The 19,154-nt window shown below is 33.9% G+C and overlaps 3 protein-coding genes across 5 annotated transcripts; 1 reads left to right on the plus strand and 2 right to left on the minus strand.

Moving 5' to 3' along the window:
* Positions 1–452: 452 nt before the first annotated feature.
* LOC100249529 (glucosamine 6-phosphate N-acetyltransferase) lies at positions 453–3,393 on the minus strand. 2 transcript variants are annotated; one of them, XM_002282581.4, is made up of 2 exons: positions 3,222–3,393; positions 453–1,111 (listed from the first exon to the last, which is right to left on the minus strand). In XM_002282581.4, the coding sequence occupies exons 1-2, from the start codon at positions 3,251–3,253 to the stop codon at positions 607–609; spliced, it is 537 nt and encodes a 178-aa protein (XP_002282617.2). In that variant the 5' UTR covers positions 3,254–3,393; the 3' UTR covers positions 453–606. The 2 variants fall into 2 exon arrangements, with proteins under 2 accessions (XP_002282617.2, XP_010654086.1); XM_010655784.3 differs by having other exon boundaries at positions 453–1,121; positions 3,222–3,391.
* Positions 3,394–4,270: 877 nt separating this feature from the next.
* Positions 4,271–8,471, plus strand: LOC100244143 (iron-sulfur assembly protein IscA-like 2, mitochondrial). 2 transcript variants are annotated; one of them, XM_010655782.3, is made up of 5 exons: positions 4,295–4,552; positions 5,184–5,314; positions 5,434–5,542; positions 5,871–5,930; positions 8,140–8,471. In XM_010655782.3, exons 1-5 carry the CDS (start codon positions 4,394–4,396, stop codon positions 8,203–8,205), a joined length of 525 nt encoding a protein of 174 aa, XP_010654084.1. In that variant the 5' UTR covers positions 4,295–4,393; the 3' UTR covers positions 8,206–8,471. The 2 variants fall into 2 exon arrangements, with proteins under 2 accessions (XP_002282626.1, XP_010654084.1); XM_002282590.4 differs by lacking the exon at positions 5,871–5,930 and having other exon boundaries at positions 4,271–4,552.
* Positions 8,472–9,216: 745 nt separating this feature from the next.
* LOC100266487 (large ribosomal subunit protein uL1z) lies at positions 9,217–13,514 on the minus strand. Its single transcript, XM_002282605.5, has 6 exons — positions 13,365–13,514; positions 13,093–13,133; positions 11,958–12,177; positions 11,451–11,616; positions 10,361–10,566; positions 9,217–9,432 (listed from the first exon to the last, which is right to left on the minus strand). The coding sequence occupies exons 2-6, from the start codon at positions 13,095–13,097 to the stop codon at positions 9,379–9,381; spliced, it is 651 nt and encodes a 216-aa protein (XP_002282641.1). The 5' UTR covers positions 13,098–13,133; positions 13,365–13,514; the 3' UTR covers positions 9,217–9,378.
* Between the last annotated feature and the right edge of the window lie 5,640 nt (positions 13,515–19,154).

Below are 19,154 nucleotides of genomic sequence, written 5' to 3' on the forward strand. Positions count from 1 at the left end.
AAATCGAAATTTTATTTTCTTTGTGATGCCTCTAATTATCAGAAAATGAGATGAGAAGAAAATCTGTTACAATTATAAAAAGGACTTAAATATCTTCCAGTAAAATTAAGATGATGAAATATACGGTAATAAATCACTAAAAAAAACTAATTATAGGAATTTTTTTTTTTTAAAAAAAAAAAGTCACTGTTCTTCTTCATTATTTATACTGTTAATAAGAAAATCCATAACAACAAGTTGGGGATTGGGTCAGCCAAATTTGACGGGGGGGGAAAAAGGGGGAAATCTGAAGATGAAGGGAATCATTTATAGGACAGCTGACGGAACATATTAAGAGTCGAAGAATTTGAGAAAGGAATTATGCGGGTTAGGAAGACTGTCATATCAAACATGACATCCCTCCATCCTCGGAGGGTGGGGATGTGAATGCGGAATGGAAGTAGCCAAAGTCATGGAGACTTAATTAAGATACAACTTTTACTGGGATTTGATTTTGAGGAGTGGATTCAATTGTTGAAGCAACAAAAACACACACCACTCTCCAAATAAATCTGCCCTCCAAACGAGATCAAATTTGGGTTATGAATATCAAAAAGCTTGTGTTTGTCAAATGAAGTATTTCACCATTTGAATTTCCTTCTGTTTGAAGCCACATTTCTCATAAAATCCTTTGTTCTCAGCACTACAATCCAGAATCACCTTATAACAACCCTTCGATCGTGCATGCTCTGTAAGAAACCCAAGGATTTTCTTCCCTAATTGCAAGCCACGGGCATTGGAATCAACCACAATATCTTCGATATGTCCAACTTTTCCACAATTCCGTATAAACTTCTTTTCAATGAAAACGCTTCCAGTTGCAATGATCTTTCCAAGTTGATCATCTTCAATTACACATATAACATGATCATCACCAAGGGAGCTGAGCTCTTGAAATCGTTCCTCAAATTCCTTGTCAGAGACAGAATCACATTCACTTAGTTGCTGCAGTAGCTCTATGAAACCTTTGCTTTTATCTGAGACCTCCAGTTTTCGAACTTGAAACTTTTGGTCATTGCCGGATGAGTTATTGTTCTGCATACTTTCCAGAGAAACCTTACTTTTCGCCCGACTGTTAAAAACTGGCAACATTCGTTGAAATCAACAAAGAGCATTAGATGTGCCACAGTAAATAAAATCTTCAAAGAAAGTGACCTTAATTGTCAATGCTACTTCACAAAACTGAAGGGGTGATGGCCTACCAACAATTCAGAAGTTCTAGCTTATAAATACTAGTGATTTTATTTAAAAATCAAAAATCAAAAATCAAAAATAAGAAAAGGAAAAGCTGATATTTTTACTATAGGAACTCCCAGTTTCATGCTGCTTCTCCCCAGAATTTGAAACTGTGCTCAAATGCATAGCACATGGAATCCCCACAATCTAAGCAAACAAAGAAGGCCTTCCCACCCCTCTTTTAGTACTTAAATTTAATTTGGTTATGCACAAGAAACACCCATGTAATGGGTTAGATAACTCACCAAACATGCATTTTGCAGCCCAGGAAGCATTTTACTTTCTTGACTCTTATAATCTTTCAGAATTATGAAAGGCAGTTCCCTCTTCATGTTGGGAGCTCACTTTCTAGGCAGCTTACTCGTTGCATTTTATTCATCTCAACTAAGAACATACTTTTATATCAAAGCACAGGAATGTCAAAATTGTAATGATACATACAAAGTTGTGAAGTTCAGCCAACAGCATGAATATCCTCCTTGTACATCAACCAAACTTGTTAATGTTTTCTACTTGACTTAATAAAGACTCGTTAATTGAACTATTCATGACAAACAAAAAATGTTTTTTTTTTCCTTATTTTGAGGATAATAATAGTGAAGGCAATATCTTAGAAATGGCTTATACTTTATAATGGTGATACAGACATATTGAACTACTAACTCGTGTGTTCAAATGCAAAGTGGAGCACAATAGATGGATTTAACACTAGCCATATAAGAACTCTCCTTAGTTGAAAAACATAAGGGAAAAAAATACAAAGAAACCATCTAGATCAGGAGGAAGATACTAGCCAGACCAATGCCCTGCAGCATTGCTGCAACTGCTCAAATTCTCATAGCTCTCAATTTCAAGAGTAACAATTGGTGAAAATAAAATTTTAAGATAAAAGAACATTTTGAAAATATCCTAAATATCCTTAGTATGCTTTCTCATAGCAAATAATTTTGCAGTCCAGAATTCGTGAAATGAGAGAATTACAGCAACACGCACCAAGACATATTGAATTCGGGGGAAAAGGATTAGGGGTTCTGCATAACTCATTGTAATGATTCAGTCAAGAAAAAAATACCACACACAATTAAACTGTCAAATTGCCTTCATAAAATCCATAAACACCAAACATATTGATCAATAAACCATGTCGTTCTGTAATCACGAAGACATAGTAGTTAATCAATATTAAAATAAATAAAATAAAAAGGTGACCCACAAAATCTGATTCAATTGCCAATGAACGGACACAGTAGCATCACAACAAAGCTATCTCCTAAAAAATTATTTCCATTCCCATACAACAAAAAAGAAGAAAAAACTAGAGTAAGAATTTTGCAATATTGGCATTGAAATGAAGAAAATACAACATAAATATTCTCTATGCAATGAGTAGCCTCTGTTTGGATCACGGGGAGAGGAAGGGAAGTCCTTCAGCGAGTTTAAGCAGTTTTCTTTTCTTTCCTTTCCTTCCTTCCTACCTAACGAGATCCACACAGAGGCATAGTTTAATCCCAACGCCCAAAACACACATAGGTCACAGTTTTTCTCACTTCTTGCCCTTCTCACATCCAAAGAGAAACTCTAAAATTGAAACCTTCCAGCAATAGCATATCCAACTAATAAAGCACTCTAAGTGCAACCCGACCATCTGTTTGGTCACCAGGAAAATGGAGAAAAATAAAAGAAAACCACATTTTGATTACTATGTTGTCTCTCTCACCCTCCTTGCTACCAAAAATCCGGAAAAAAAAAATCCAAAAAATTCAAATCAAATAAGCCAAAGTGTCTCATGAGTTTTAGATAAAGTGCAATTTTCTGTAATATCGAACCCTAGACGGCGAACAATTTACTATTCAAAATTTTCTTTCATTTTCTCATTACTTTCACAGCATCCAGACGATTGTATCCAACGTATAAGTCGATTGATTGAATTGGGAAAAGAACAGTACCTTGAACCGAGAGATTGACCAAGACGCAGCATTGGGAGAAAGGGACGATTCAATGCTTTTGCGGATGAGAAATTGAATGCTTTCGTGCAGTGATCTAGGTATCTTAAACAGATCGACCCAAACGCAGAACTCTGGAGAAGGGATGATTCGATCCTTCTGTCCAAACAGAAATTAAGGCTACGTTCATTAAGCTAATTATGGGCCGAGAATGGGCCTGCCCAATTTTTGAACTATTGGGCTGTAACTGGGCCGATTTCTAGTTTATGTGGTGAATCTCTTCATTAAATTTTATATCTTGGAGATTTTTAATTCATACTCAATTTAATAAAGTTAGATTTTAGGCTTCACAAATTTAATAAAATTTATAGAAACATTTTTAGAATCATTGTCATTTATAGTATTAAAAAAACTATTTATTTATAAAAAAATACTTTATAGTTAATTCTCATAAAAACACTTATAAAAAAAAAAATTACTACAAACACTTCGAATATAAACATGATCAAACGCAATTTCCACGATAGTTTAATTGGTTAAAGCAAATACTTTCTGGTTAAAGCTAATACCGGAAAGTATATTCATAATAAGTAGAACATGATTTGAGTTCAAATCCTATCATTAATGATGTCTTAAATTAACTCAATGTTGATTATTATATATCAAGAAAAAAAACATTATCAAACGCAATTTAAACCACATTTTCCCTTTAATTTACCTTTTATTATTTTTATTCTTTTAATTCCAAAATAATTATGTAATAGTGAATAATTCCTTCTTCTTTTCAATCTATCTCCAACATTCATTCATTTTTAGTAAATTTTCATATTTAAAAAGTATTTAATAAATAAAATTAACAATTTAATAAATTTTAAAATTTAAGTTGTTAAATATATTAAGGATATTTGATAAAACAATTTAACAGTACAACTTCAAATTAAAAATAAGTCATTCTAAAATAATTTAATTTATTTTCCACCAATAATTTCATTTTCACTTTAATTTTGACATTTTTATTATAACTTTGATAAATAATTTAAGAATTATATGAAATAAAAAGCACGAATCCAAATTTTATACGAAAGCTTGATGTTCTAAATTTTTATCATTGGTTCAACAGTTTGGAAGAAGCAAAGGAAGGAGGCAGAGGCGAAAGGCGGAAAGAGAGAGAAGGCATGTCAAGATCGGTGCTTCGGCGTCTGCATACATTCATCGCTGCTCGTATTCGGCAAAATCAAGCCCTACTTCTCACCACTTCTGCTCTTCACCACTCTCCATCTCCTTCTCAATCACCATCTCTCGATGCCATTCAAATGACCGACAATTGCGTCCAAGTACTCTCTCCCTCTCTCCTTTATTTTATCGATGCGTTCGTTTTTTTTTTTTTTTTTTTTTGCCCCAATTTCCGCTAGGTGTAGGGTTTTGAATTCAATTGCTCACACGAATTTCAGTTTTTTTTGGTTGTGATGTGAAAATTTTCCGTTGTTGTTGGACTCATTGACAATCGTATCTAGGTTATGAAGCATATGGATATATTGATTAGGAAAAAACAGAGGAAACATGGAATGGAAATTTTTGGATCATAAAGTTTTGAGAAACGTACATCAAAGGAGCTTCCCAATATGCGAAGATATTTAGGATCGCTATGAAGTAGTGGGTAGAGCTTTCAGCTTAGTGGTTAGATTCATAATACTTGGCATGAGGGGCTGCACTGGGATATTAGGCGAGGTTAGAGGTTAGTGGGTTGCTTAATCCAGAATACCGTTTAGTTTTGGCTTACGTTTACCTCTGTGCTGAGTCTTTTTTTTTTTCCTCGACTAAAGATATGATCCATGTCAGTTGGTTTTGCAATGACATGGGTGTCTCATGAACGTACCTATTATTTGCATTTCAATTCCTCAAATGCTTGTATTGTTGCATATTGTCACTTGGTCTCTTTTTATTGACTCTAGGAATGCCTTACAGAGAATTAAGGAACTGCAAACCAATGAAGCTTCCATGAAGGATAAAATGCTTCGCTTGAGTGTCGAGACTGGTGGGTGCTCTGGGTTTCAATATGTCTTTTTACTGGATGATAAAACTAATTCAGATGACAGGTTTGCTTTCTTACCCACCCATTTTTTGTTGCTCTTCCATGACTGCATTGGAATAATTTGCACTCAATTAATATTGTGTTTTCTTTACAACATCATCTTTTATTATTTAACATTTGCAGAATTTTTGAAAGGGATGGAGTGAAATTGGTGGTCGATAAAATTTCGTATGATTTTGTAAAAGGTGCAACTGTTGATTATGTTGAGGAACTGATCCGTTCTGCTTTCCTGGTAGGTCTCTTTATATTAAGCTTGCATTGTTTATTAGCTTGTGTCATTCAGAAGTACATTTGTGCATTAAATATCATACATGTGATCACAACTTGACTACTAATTGCTATAGAATGATCGCCTATTCGACTTGCTTTATGGTATATTTTTCCTTTTGATCCATATCACATCTAATTCTAATATTTCATCCTTACACAGGCTTGATGATAGTAGTCATTCTAAAGTTTCTTGAAAGTATAAGTATTCTAGAATAACTTTCTAATTTATAGGATTTATTTCTTGAAATTTTGATTAGAATCTCATCCAAGCAGTATATCCTACTGTACAGAAAAGCCCTCTGAAACGTCTCCAGCTTCTTTCTAAAAGACATCTGGACTGTGAAAAAGTGGTAAAATGTCTTCTTTTTTTTTTTTCCAAGATATGACATGAAATTTGTGAAACACTTGATAATATGCTTTTAATGAGTGTAGAAAGCTTAAAATGTTAGGTAATTTCAGTCCATCCTACTGTACAGAAAACTGCTCTGAAACATCTCCAACTTCTCTCTAAAAGACATCTGGACTGAAAAAGTGATAGAATGTCTTTTTTTCCTGGATATGATATAAAATATGTGAAAGGCTTGATAATTTGCTTTTAATGAGGGTAGAAAGCTTAAAATGTTATGTAATTGGCAGCTTAAAATGTTAGGTAATTACAGGTGGCCAATATATACATGAATATATATATATATATATATATTTATTTAGGCTAAAGCCTTAACTCCTTACTTTCTTTTGGAATTGCACATAGCTTCAATAAATTGGGAAAATAAACAATACAGTGAGGTTTGAACTTATGACTTCCTGATAGCTTGGCTCTTGATACAAAGTTAAGCTACCAAGTTAATTCAAAAGTTTAAGATGTTAGGTTATGATGGGGCAATAATGCACATCAAGCTGATTTCAGGCAATTCGATAGCTTAAAATGCTATTAGAGTCTTAGTTGTTAGGAGGTCATGAGTTCGAACCTCAACATGTTTTTCTAATCTGCTATCCTCCCCACTTCTGCATTCCATGCTGCTTTCACCTCAGAGGAATCTGAACAAAGCAGTTGGAATGACCCCTTCCCGCAACCAAGCAACTTTGCTAGGTTTGATACCCCCTCCATATCCCAAACAAGCAACTGCTCAATCTTCTTTGCATTGATCGTAGTACTTATAGAAAAGGTTAAGAGACAGGCAGCTTCTTAAAGGGACTTTTATCAAAAGCAGGGAATCTGATGTTAGTGAGAGCTCATTTTCAAATGCTTTTATCCCTTGCATTCATCCCAATTTCATTGACAAGGATTCAAAATGATTTGATGGATGGAAGGACAAGAAGTTCAAGTTTTGAATGAGAGCATGGACACAAGATATATTAATGTGATAAAGAAATGATACATTGAAAAGCATGAGTATCGAAAGAGAAATAGGCAAATCAATTCCGAAACATGCTTATCTTAAGGTTCACATTAGATCCTTAACTTTTTTCCTATGTGGTGTGTAAATCGTTTGGATTTTATTTAAGTTATAACTGTGAAAAGGAGCTTTTGAATCTAGGGATTTTAAATTAAACGGAATTAAAATTTTAAAAAATATAACTCCACTAACTAGAGTAGAATTGTCCCGTGTACTTGCGGTGTTCTTTGATTGGTATCTTTTATATATTCTTGTTAGCCTATCCAAAAAAAAAAAAAAAAGGCTAGAGGAGAATTTAAAAATATTTACAAGAGTAGAATTAGAGGAATTGTAAGAATTGATGGCCAAGTGACTATTTGGTTCTCTTTGAACTGATCATTGATAAAGGGAGAATGAAGTGAACATTACCTGCAGGATTAGAACAGGATAGATGTTGTGGGGAAGTGGTTTTCGATTGTTAGGTTAACATTAAAGGGCAATTTTGCTAGATAAAGGCCCTATACTAATGGTGCCTACCCACATAAAATAAGCATGCTGAAATGGAGACGTTAAGATGGATAAATGACTAGAAAATGAATATGTTAGTTGAAAGCTAGAGGCAGGCATCTATTCAAGACAAGAGGGAAAGAAGACCGTATGACCCTAAATTTAGAGAGGAGATGACCCTCAATCTAGTTTGATGGGTAAACAGGATTTGTGGAGCAGAACGATAATAATTGGTAGATAAACACTTGGTGGAGTTTTGTGCCTGGCTTTTCAGTTGTTGACTTGTGAGATCTTCCTGGGTCGGGTTCATACCCTTGATAGAAAATTGGTTCGTATTTTTCATGATGGATAACTTTTAACTGTTAATTACTCAGTCTATTGACGGTCAATTGATCTAATAATAGGTAATAGCACAAACATATTTGGTTACTTTTTGTGTATTTTGTGTTCTTTCTGTTATATTGACAATTGCAAGGACATGGGCTAAAGTGCAGGGTGTGCCTTGTATGACCCTAAGAGATGCTCACCCTAGCATGACTTCCTGATCAAATTTAGGCTTCTCTTTCTTGGAGCCCATACTTGTATGGTTGAATAGTGTCTTCAAAATAATCATGTTTTTGGTACATTTGTACAAATGAGTGTATGGCATTGGCTAATTTCCAGTCTTGACATGCAGGTGAGCACAAACCCGAGCGCAGTGGGTGGATGCAGTTGTAAAAGTTCTTTCATGGTGAAAGAATAGTCCTAGAAGTGATGTCAAGACCTTTTTAACCTCTATACTCTCAACATGGCTAAGTCATTCAAGTTTTGCTTCAATTGATCATTGCATCTATATTTCTTTGTCCTTATTAAATTTAAATTTCATGATTACCATATGTAAGCCTATTTATGTAAACATGAGGCATGTGCCAGCTTGTATGTGACTGAATAACCAGAGTTTTCTCTCTGATGTATTTCTTCAAATTGAGGGTTCAACATCTAGCCATCTCTATTGATGGGCTAGCAATACAGCTAGTGTTTCACACTGTACCACGGAAATCATTGGATGGCTAGATGTAACAAACATTGATGCAATTTGATTGGAAGTCCTCTCATCGTTCGGCATAACAGATTTAGTTTTTGGTTGGAAGAATCACGGGAAATGGAGGCATCACCACAAAGTAAAATAAGGAAACGGATTTTTAAAGATGCAAGTAGCTTACCTCAAATGCTACAAAATAAAATGAGCTGAGGCCTCTAGATATGGTTTTGTGGAATGGTGCTCTTTAAATAAATAAAGTGACCTGTGTACAAGCCACGGGCTAGCATATCTGTGTCTTTTTTTGGCTAAGCATGTAAGTTTTCATTCAAAAGCAACCTATCAACCTTGGATGGACGTTCCTTAGGCGTTTTGACCAAATTTCCCGAAGTAAAAAAGATGGATATTGTGCTTTGAAATGTGGCATTTTATTGAAAACTTCGGTCGACAGTTATTTTCTTCCCACTAACCGCCAATCAGAATCAATGGCCACTAATACACCATTTAATATGCTTCTCACATTTGAGAATGCAGGAACAGAAATTAAACGTTATCCCTTCAAACTGCCTGTGAAACACTAATCCAAAAGTGATATTTCTCTAGTATCAAAGAAAACTTTGTGGCACCATATCATCTTCCATAAAAATTTCAGGTGAATACATAAAGACAGACAACATTTCAGAGCTGAATTGTGAAACAAAATCATATTAAAACACAAGTAAAAAAAAAATCTACTTCGGACTAACATCAATGCTTAAAAATTAAAATCTCAGGTTCAAAACAGAAGGATCCAATAAAGAAGAACAAATATAAGATCTTAGGCATTTTCAGATAAATGTTTTAACAGTCTTGTGCAGTACTACCACTCACTACAAAACTCTCATAATAAGCAAATTTCTAAAAGATGCGATTGGATTTCCCCATGGTACTCTTCAGGTACAGGCACCTCACCTGATTGCAGGAACAGAAAACAGCAAAATGATTACTAAAGAACATTTAACTAAAATGCGAAACACAGCTCTAAAGAAAATATACCATCAAATATGCAATAAACCTAGAAGTACATCATGGATCCAACCAGTAGTATGATTATAGCAAAATGTCAAATGAGCAAAGGGAAATGTCTCTGTACGAGCAAGACAAAATACAAAGGGATCTTGTTTCCATTGCAGTATTAATTGCATAATTCTAGTTAGCTAACTTTTTTGGAAAAGGAGAAAAAAGAGAGGAAAATATCCAAAATCTCTTGTTTGATTTGCCTTGTTAAGTAACATGGAAAATCAAATATGATAGAAAATTTTATGCAATTACAAATCCTTCATTTTTTTTATGTAACAGAGGAAAGAGGATAAATAATTTGAGCATACAACAAAAACTAATTAAGTTTATAATTATTCTTCATTTTCCTTCACTTTTATTTTCCTCCTTATTTTCTTTCCTTCCTACTTTCCCTCATACTTTCCATGATCCAAACACATCTAAATAACTTCCTAACAACCTTCATTTGTAGCTGATGCAGGACTATGGTATTAGCCAGGGAACGAGTTATATAACCCAGACAGAATCATAAGAAATACATATTCATAACAATCTAATGAGACACCTTCCTCATGGGCTACTCAAAATACAACCTAGCAAATCACGCATTGGCCAAAATTGACCAAGATGAAAGGATCTGAAATAGCATTTGGACTGCAACAAATAGACCAAAACCTACATGTGAATGGTATTTATAACCCACACAATTACAGGGTTTCTTATTTTATAAGAAACAAGATAAGGGTACATAGTCATGCAGTTGAACCCTAATTTTCAAAGCATAGGACCTACTTAATGGTTAGCTGCTTTGTCATGTTAAATGTGAGGTTGCTGAACTTACATTTTGCCAATTTTTCTTCAATAATGAGACAAGGAAGTTGACACTAAGTTGCACATTCTGGAAGATCTGCTTCTCCTCCATGCTGCAGTTGCCCACAGCAACACCCATGCAGAGAACCTTCTTAAGTTGGAACTTCACCATTGCTTTTGTTTCATTAACTTTTGACTCAAGGGATTCCTGATGAGTCACCAGTGTTGGAAACTTCCCTGCAGTAACCACCTGACAAGTATAAATATGATGCAAGGAAGAAATGTAACAAATGAACCTAGATTTTAAGCTATTGCACTTAGTATCATTATATTATATTGATCAATATGATAAATTTACTAAGGTACTTAGTATGATAATGCCTCCTAAAGGGACACCAAGCAATCAGAAAATGAGAATTAGATTTGAGTCATATTTTTGTATGTTTGGATAGAAAAATCAAAAATATATTAAGAGAGCAGTGCCTAGCAAAAGAGGTGCACCCAACGTACACAAGTGGTACACAAAAGCTAAATAACAGACGGAACACAACTGGAAAAATCATATTGAGTCATATTAACACACCGATCCCCCAGTGAGACACACTTTAGCAGTGTTGGACAATCCACCTAACACGAATACTTGTAAAATCATTTAAAATAAATCAACCCCATAAAAAAATATCAAAGAAAATAAACACAAAAACAAAAAAACAAAAAAGGGGGGAAACAAAAACCTATCAGGCCAACTCTTTATTACTACCAGAAAAACATGAACATATTCCAATCATGTGAATATACATGTGAATAAGACATTCATGTGCTTCAGTTTTCACAACTTAGGGACCAATCATTGGGAAAAAATAGTTAGATGAATCCAATGAATGCACATTTTAATCATTACATCATACAGCCTTCCATCACCAATCACAACCAAAATGTGCATCCTATCGATAGATGTTCTTCCAAACCAAGTCTAGCTGCTCTTGTTAAGAGAACATCATTATCTTATCCCACTGTATACAACAATACATCCACTCTAAGATTTAATATAACTGCTAAAGGTTAACAATCATAACAATAATGAAATGGGCAACTAACTCATGGCAAGTAACACCACTTGCCTGCCTTGTTGAGACCAGGGCCTAAAAGACGAGGGATCTGCTTGATGACAGCTTCAGATGCAAGAAAAGCATGGTACTTCTTGGCAAGCTTCTTGACCAGTTTCTTGTTCTTATTGAGCTTTTTCAGCCCTTCCACATCCATGTACTCTAATCCTATCTTCTCTGCCTGCCAGTTAACAACGAGGGAAATGTTACATCAAAGAGAAAAGCTATATACAACTCATACTTCAACTGTAAAAGATGACTCTGAAATTCTAAGGGGAATATAACTCAATATTTTCAATTTGCATAAAAGTTCAGCATACATCCTTAGAATAGAACCACTCATATCTGAATTTATTTTTGTATAGAATGGTACATTATTGTAAAAACCTAGCCATACAGCTTATAATAGGAAGTATAGCGTCACAGGAAAATCAAGGATTAAAAAATGATAGGAGAAATCAAAATCAATTTTTATTGTTTTGTTCTCAGTTATTTGTTAGATAAGTCAAAACAGTAATTTACCTCTTCCACATGCTGAGCATCACCAAGCATGCAGATCTTCATCTTAGGACGAGGGATGTGTGGCAGCTTCACAGACCCACTAAAACGCTTGTCCTTTTGGGGATCATAGTTCTTCAGTCCAATTTGGAGTTCAATGGTCTCAATGAAGTTACGCTTTTTCTCCTTTGCATCTCCAACAATCTGGGTGATGGCCTCTCTCAATGCCTCACTCTGAAGCTTGCTGATAACAGAAAACAGAAGGCAAACATATTGGTTCTATATTCATAAACTTAGATCATCTTTAAAAGTTACAAAAAACTGCAGTACCCATTTCTTTTTTTCTTTTTTTCTTTTTAATATAGGACTACAGTGATCATGTATTTCAACACAGCATACATCTTAACATTCAATAAGCATAGTTGTAACATCTTTGGATAGAAGTAGGCATAAAGTTCAAAGATACCATGAGTCCTATCAAATGCTTGAATTTCATTAACAAGATGCAAAAAAATAGACAACCAATATAGCATGAAACAAAATGCTTTTCCAATACAAAGACACCACATTGATCCAATGCCTTAAATGATGAAAATGGGAGAAAATTGTAGGTTCAAAGGTGAATTCAAAGAACATACAGACCTATAACATTTGGTTCATATCTTGTTATGCACAAATTTTTACCCACATTTTATTATGCAAATAATATTGGGAAACGCATTATTTGTAAAAGGGGAAGTGAGCAGGTACAGTCAATCAAATCCTAATGGATTGAATGACTTGGAATACTTATAAGAAGTGTATTCAATCAATCAAGCAGAAAAAAGTCAAACAATCTCCGTTTAAACAAAGCTAAGTAAAGCTTGACAATGAAGAATAAACGTAGAGCTGCATTTCAATAAAAAGTACCACAGAAATTCCTCGTGTAAATGGATATGTTCATAAATTTCAACAAACGAACTACAAGAGCAATGTTTGTTAAAATTTTGGAACACTTCTCTTCCTCTAAAAAACGAAGGGCGCCGATCTCATTTCGTCCAAGCAAGAAGATTAACAGTCCAGTTCGATTCTTAGTTGATTCAGCAAACACACAGACACATTAAAACAGATAGAAGAGACACTAAAATACGCTAATACATAGAGAGAAAGAGAGAAGTACCTCATGGCTACTGCTTTCTGTTTCTCTACAGTTTGATAACTCTGTTGTCATTATAAAAAACAAGCGTGCGTCAACGTAATCCAAAAATCACACTACGTATATGAACAAAATGGAAGAAAAATAACTAAATTATAGATTTGATAGATTTGTCGGAAATTATTGAAAAATATCGGGATTTAGAAAAACATAAAGCCGCACGACAGATCTTCAAATGAAAAGAAACCTACAGGAATGGAGAAACCCCAGAAAGTAGAAGGGGAGAGTAAACATACCTAGGAGAAGAAAACCCTAGAACGGGTTTGGCGACTGCAGCCGAGAAGAGAGATAAAGGAGGAAGATGTTGTGAGATATAAAACCCTAGACACGTGCCAAGGCTTTTACTTCTGGGTCCTTTCAGTTTTAATTTTTTGTACATTGCACCCGACATTTTTTAAATTGTCAGAAAACTCAAAAACGTAGGGCTCGAAGGAGTTTTGTGGTAAATTTGGGACTCAATTTGTATGATGAATTTTTATAAAATTTATTTACCAAAAGAATACGTAACCTCTATTGACGGATAATTGACGTTTTCTATTAAGATAAAAATAAATAATAAATAAATAAATAACCATTTTTTTCACTAAAATATTTTTAAAAAAATCAGAAATTTTAAAATAAATAAATCTAAAAATATTTAAAATCTTAAACCAGCTTATTTATGACATTTGTTAAAAAATAAAATAAAATTTTGAAACATCAATTACGTCATAGGTTTATCTTACATGAGACTTCAACCTCTTAAGAGATTAGTATGTAATGTAAATAACATAATAACGTAAGTCATTTTAGAAAATCAATCTACTATCATAAAAATTGAATTGTTACAAAACCCTGTTTTTGACAAGCCTTGCACCAAGTCCATACTAATAGCAATCCGAGTTGAATCACAAATGAATATAAATATATAAGGAATTTGTAGTAAATTTTAAATTTTACATTTTAGGTTATGGACTTAAGAGTGAGAGCACAAATCATTTTTAAAATTTTGTATTATTTCCTCACATTTTAAATTTATTTTTTGTATTTTATAATATAAAAAATATGAAAAGAATGCAAAGAATATGAGAATGAAACGATGATTTTGCTCACATTTTTGCACCTTCATCAAAATTGTAAAAAACTCTTGAATCCAAATTCTTCTATTGGTTTTTTTGTTTCGATTTTACGCCTCGAAGAATTCTAATTATCTTTAAAACAAATTAATCCACCATAAGTTTTTTATAAAATTTGTTTTTAAAAACAACTTCTTAAACACTCTTATTTTTATAAAATATTTTAACTTTAAAACAAAATAAAACTAAAAAGCAAAATTTTTAAATGGTAAATAAACTTCTTATATTTTAATACTATAATATCAATATAATCTGGATTTAACATAACAAATATGGTAACTTCCTTACACTATAACAAAGTAAGCACAATACTAGAAATATCATCTTTTTACAATTCAATCTTACATACATGAAATAAGAGTATGAGTCATATTTGAATATGGGTTTTATAATTATATTCAAATATATTATAATTAATGTTATATAAAATATATTTAAATTTAAATATGTTGTAGTTTTAATTTGGTATAATTAACCAAATGTTTTTAATTGATCATGGTTTAATCACCCAACACCTTTACTTAGCCTATGATCAAAATATCAATACAAATACTCATTCCATATTACAACATTATAGTATTCAAATTTTATATCAATTTAATTTTTATTTTTATCCAATTCTATTTTTTATCTCAATATTTATGCCTTGTTTATTTCATATAAACCTAAAATTATTCATTTACATACAATTATCCATTATCCAGTTAAAAGTTAAAACCACCCAAACACCCATTTTATCTTTGAAAAATCAATTGTCTCCATCTCATCTCTGCAACCAAATACCATTTCATCTTGGAACCCATTCATCTCGTCCTTGCACCCAAGTACCCATTTCATCTTGAAAAATGAATATTACGTTGGTCTTCTAAAGTGCGTCGAACTGTTGTTGCCTTCTTGGATGCATTGGATTGTTGCCCCACCACAACCCCTTTTATAGCTTCTTTGCCCTTTGACAGCACAACTTTATAAGTATTTAATCAAAATTATAAGCTATCAAATTAAAATAGTATGAAAGTGAATATGCAAAAAGCCTTTTACTTCTATTAAAAACAGGAATTTCTTCTTGGATTATGATCGGGTTAGCTTCCCCATTTTATAGTGGATTTCAGACTGTTGCTCGGCTGGATGATTTTCACTTTCTGCTGGCATTCTTCCTATCCCCCCCAAGTTCGCAACGTTCAATTTTTTATCAGACACGTTCTATTTCTTCCTACCCAAGTAGAGATGCTCCTCCATGCACGAGATGAAGGTTGCTTGATTTTATGCACCTCCAGAGTCCAGACAGATGGGAGTGTCTCACCATACAAATTCTAATTTGCACAAAGCATGGACTTCAACATTTTTCCAAAATGATGAAGCCACTTATATGATAATATAAAAGCGTTATTTCTCCATACGTTGTTGTATTTTATAATTCCTTCAAAAAAAAAATTCCAGAAAGAATGGAAAGACGTTAAAAACATTGGTAAGCTTAGAGCAACATCATGCCCCAACTGCATCCAATCGTCCCTTCCCCGACAACGTCAGTTAGGGTTCCGGTCTTCAAGTTCCAAGTTCCTCTCCACTCAGCAAACGCTTACAAGTTACAAGTGGACAAGGGCCTAAAAATTTGTGGGTTAATGTTAAAATTGGCAACAAATAACAGACTACTAATGTTTTTTGAATTTTCTTTACTAAACCTACTGAAAAGGGACCTCTAAAGCTAGAAATTCCTCCTCATTATATTTGCATTTCCATGTATATATGGAAATTAAAATCGGTTTGAATGAAATTTAGGTGTCAAAAGGACAAGGGAAAAATTAGTAGAGTCCCAAGGCAATGTCAATTCTTCTAGGCATATATATTGTGAGTACCATGTTGTAGTAACATGGCAACATCTTTACCAAATATAGCAACAATCACCGTAGTAGATGGTAAGAAAAATGAAAGATAGCATAAGTGATGAAAATGTTAACAACCAAATAAAAAACCAGGTATCAAGGAAATAAACTAATTTTTGATTCTCATAAATCAAACTGAAACTTATCATGTTGAGCACAAAGCATTGCACCCAAACAGGTTTTACCATCTTCACAGTTTGAAGCATTCAGTTATACAAAACCATGCTGGAGAAAAATACTCAAGTAAAACGCTTATTGCAACAATCATTTGCTACCTAATGCTTGACCAAATTTCAAGAAGCTTGCAACTTTTAAATGGGAAAAGATTGTACATTCCCACAATTCTTCATTCTGATGGTCTTTGCCCCAAAACTGGAATGTCTTCATATCGTTTCTGCATTGCGACAAAGACAAGCAGTCAGTAGGGCTAGGAAAAAGCCACAATAGCAAATTTCCTCTTCTTTTTCTTTAGCAAGTCACCACCATAGGTGGAAATGAAGTGATAAACTTCAGGAACCTTAAGGCCATTGACTAACTGCCTTTACGTAGTATGTCTTATCTCTATCAGCATGCAATGCTTGACATGGAAATAAGCTTTCACCATGGAGAAACCCGTTGGGTAGACCAAAAAATTCCAATTGAATAATTTGAATGTCACTAATTTTTATGGCTTTTGATTTTTCCAAAAGTGCTACAATGGAACTCGTAACTCACCAATACAATTTCTGCCAGCTACTTTTGTGGTTTTTTTTTTTTTTAATAAATTTCATGGGGAATTAATAATGTGAAACAGAACATTTGGCAACAAAGATTAATCAAGTGAGACATACATAATAGCTGACTCGCTATAAATTACAAGTTTCCAGCAAACCTCTGCAGGACAGCCAAAAGTAGTCATGTGCATTGCAAAGATCCAATAAATTAATATCATTATACAAGTGCTATATTTCTAAGCTGAGCTAGCAACACTAGCTTTAGCTTTTGTAGTCCTACTGTCTATCAGAAACTATTTCACCCGGATTCGCAGAGCAGCTCTCTCTCCACAGAATAATGTGGAATCTGGCTGATTCATTGAGCACCATTTCTTTTAAATACAAAGGTGTTATGATTGTAGGATCCAGAGATAACCTATGCCCTCTACTAGTACACTATTGTGGAAAAACTAAGCTCCAGAGAACGCAGTACTAACTTTGGCTTTTGTGGCCCTTCTAATGTCTGCCACAAACTCTTTCACCCAACTTCATGGAGTAGCTTTCTCCCCAGCCCACAGATCCGTGTGGAATCTGGATCATTTCATCAACTGCCCTTTCTTTTAAACATAAAGGTGTTCAACTCTCTAGGGTATCAGGCCATAACCAGGGCCATCTGCTAATACATTATCATTGAGAGACTAAGCTCTCCTTCAAAGATTGGAGACCCCTAATGAGATCAGGCTCTACCAGTAGGAACCTATTCCCAAGCCAGGTTTCCTGGATCCAAGTGTTCCTAGTCAGGATAAAATGAAGCAGGGGCCAAGTGGCAAGTCAAATGCCCCCCTTAGTTTGATGCACTTGCAGTCTATGATTTTATGAGGAATCATTTCAGCTGGCTCAGATTCTGAGCACACACACTGCTAAGGAAGAGCCATATCCATGTTGCACTTGGCCCAAATGGTTCCAAATTTGTAAATCAATTGTTTGACATTGTATGCATTGTTGACAGGGGTTAGACATTTTGGGATGTCAGCACACCTCTTCCTAAAAACTCAAATATAAAAGGGGCTAATCGTCTATGACCCTCTATGGTTTTCTATCTTCTGTTTGCCTATTAACAAAAAAGGGGAAAACCATATGATCTCATTTTGTTGACCAGAATGAGAGATTAGGAATGAATACTTCAACCTAATTCCTAGTCCCAGATAATGGCAATGATGTTTTCAAATTTGCATTAAATGTTTGGATACAATAGGAGTCAAATAGTAGAAATAACTTCTCATTTTGATTTCAATATTTGACAAAGAAATAAAACAAGAAAAATAAATTTATTTTCAGTAGTACACTGTTCAATATTTACTCTACATTCCAACAAACAAAATAGCACAAAAAAAGTATTTGAAAAAAAAAAATGTTTCCAGTTTCTTCTGCCACTTTTTTGAAAACCAAACAAAAATATTCACTTTTTCATTAACCAAAATAATAAAAATCTTGATAAGGATGAGAATTTGTATTCGACGTACCTACTTTCTTAGATAGTTTATCATGTGTTTTTTCTTCCCCTTGAAGGGGAATGTGATTAGAAAGGAGGTGTAAAGGAATGAAAATCACGAGTTAAAACAGACTGTGGATGAAAATTTCATTCTCATTCTATGCTGCTATGAACAACCAAACACAAGAATAAGCTATAAATGAATCTGATAAAAAAAATAAAAAATAAAAAAGAGAGAGAGAATGAGCCACAAAAAAGTGGGAGTCCTGTCGGCTATTCTATTTCTAGCAAAAGAACAACACATTATATTCATTCAGCTTCACATGCATTCCAAGTTATGAAATTGTTGGTGTAGAAATTAGATAAATAAGTCAACATCATAAATTAACCATGTAATATGATCATATACAAAAAATACATCTCTATTGTCAAGTTTGCCATCTAAAAAAACATATCTGTAGTCTTACATTGGATAGGCTGCAGAGAAGAGGGTGGCAATTCCCTAACCGGTGCTTTTTGTGTGGTTGTGAAGAGGAAACTATCAATCATATATTAATTCATTGTACGGTGGCAAAAGGATTGTGGGATATCATTCTTGTGTTGTGTGGTGTACAGTGGGTTTTTCCTAATTCTGTAAAGGAGGTTCTTAGTAGTTGGAAAGGCTCTTTTGTGGGGAAAAAAAGGAAAAAAGTGTGGAAATCCATCCCGCTTTTCATTTTTTGGACAATATGGAAGGAGAGGAATAGGCTAGTCTTTAAAGGGGGTGTATTAGCTTTTCAGAAGTTAAAGACTTCGTTTATGTATAATTTTTGGGGTTGAGCTAAAGTGTACATTGATATGGAGTCGA

This window comes from Vitis vinifera, chromosome 8 (genome assembly GCF_030704535.1).
Source record: "Vitis vinifera cultivar Pinot Noir 40024 chromosome 8, ASM3070453v1".
Lineage (NCBI taxonomy): Eukaryota > Viridiplantae > Streptophyta > Magnoliopsida > Vitales > Vitaceae > Vitis > Vitis vinifera.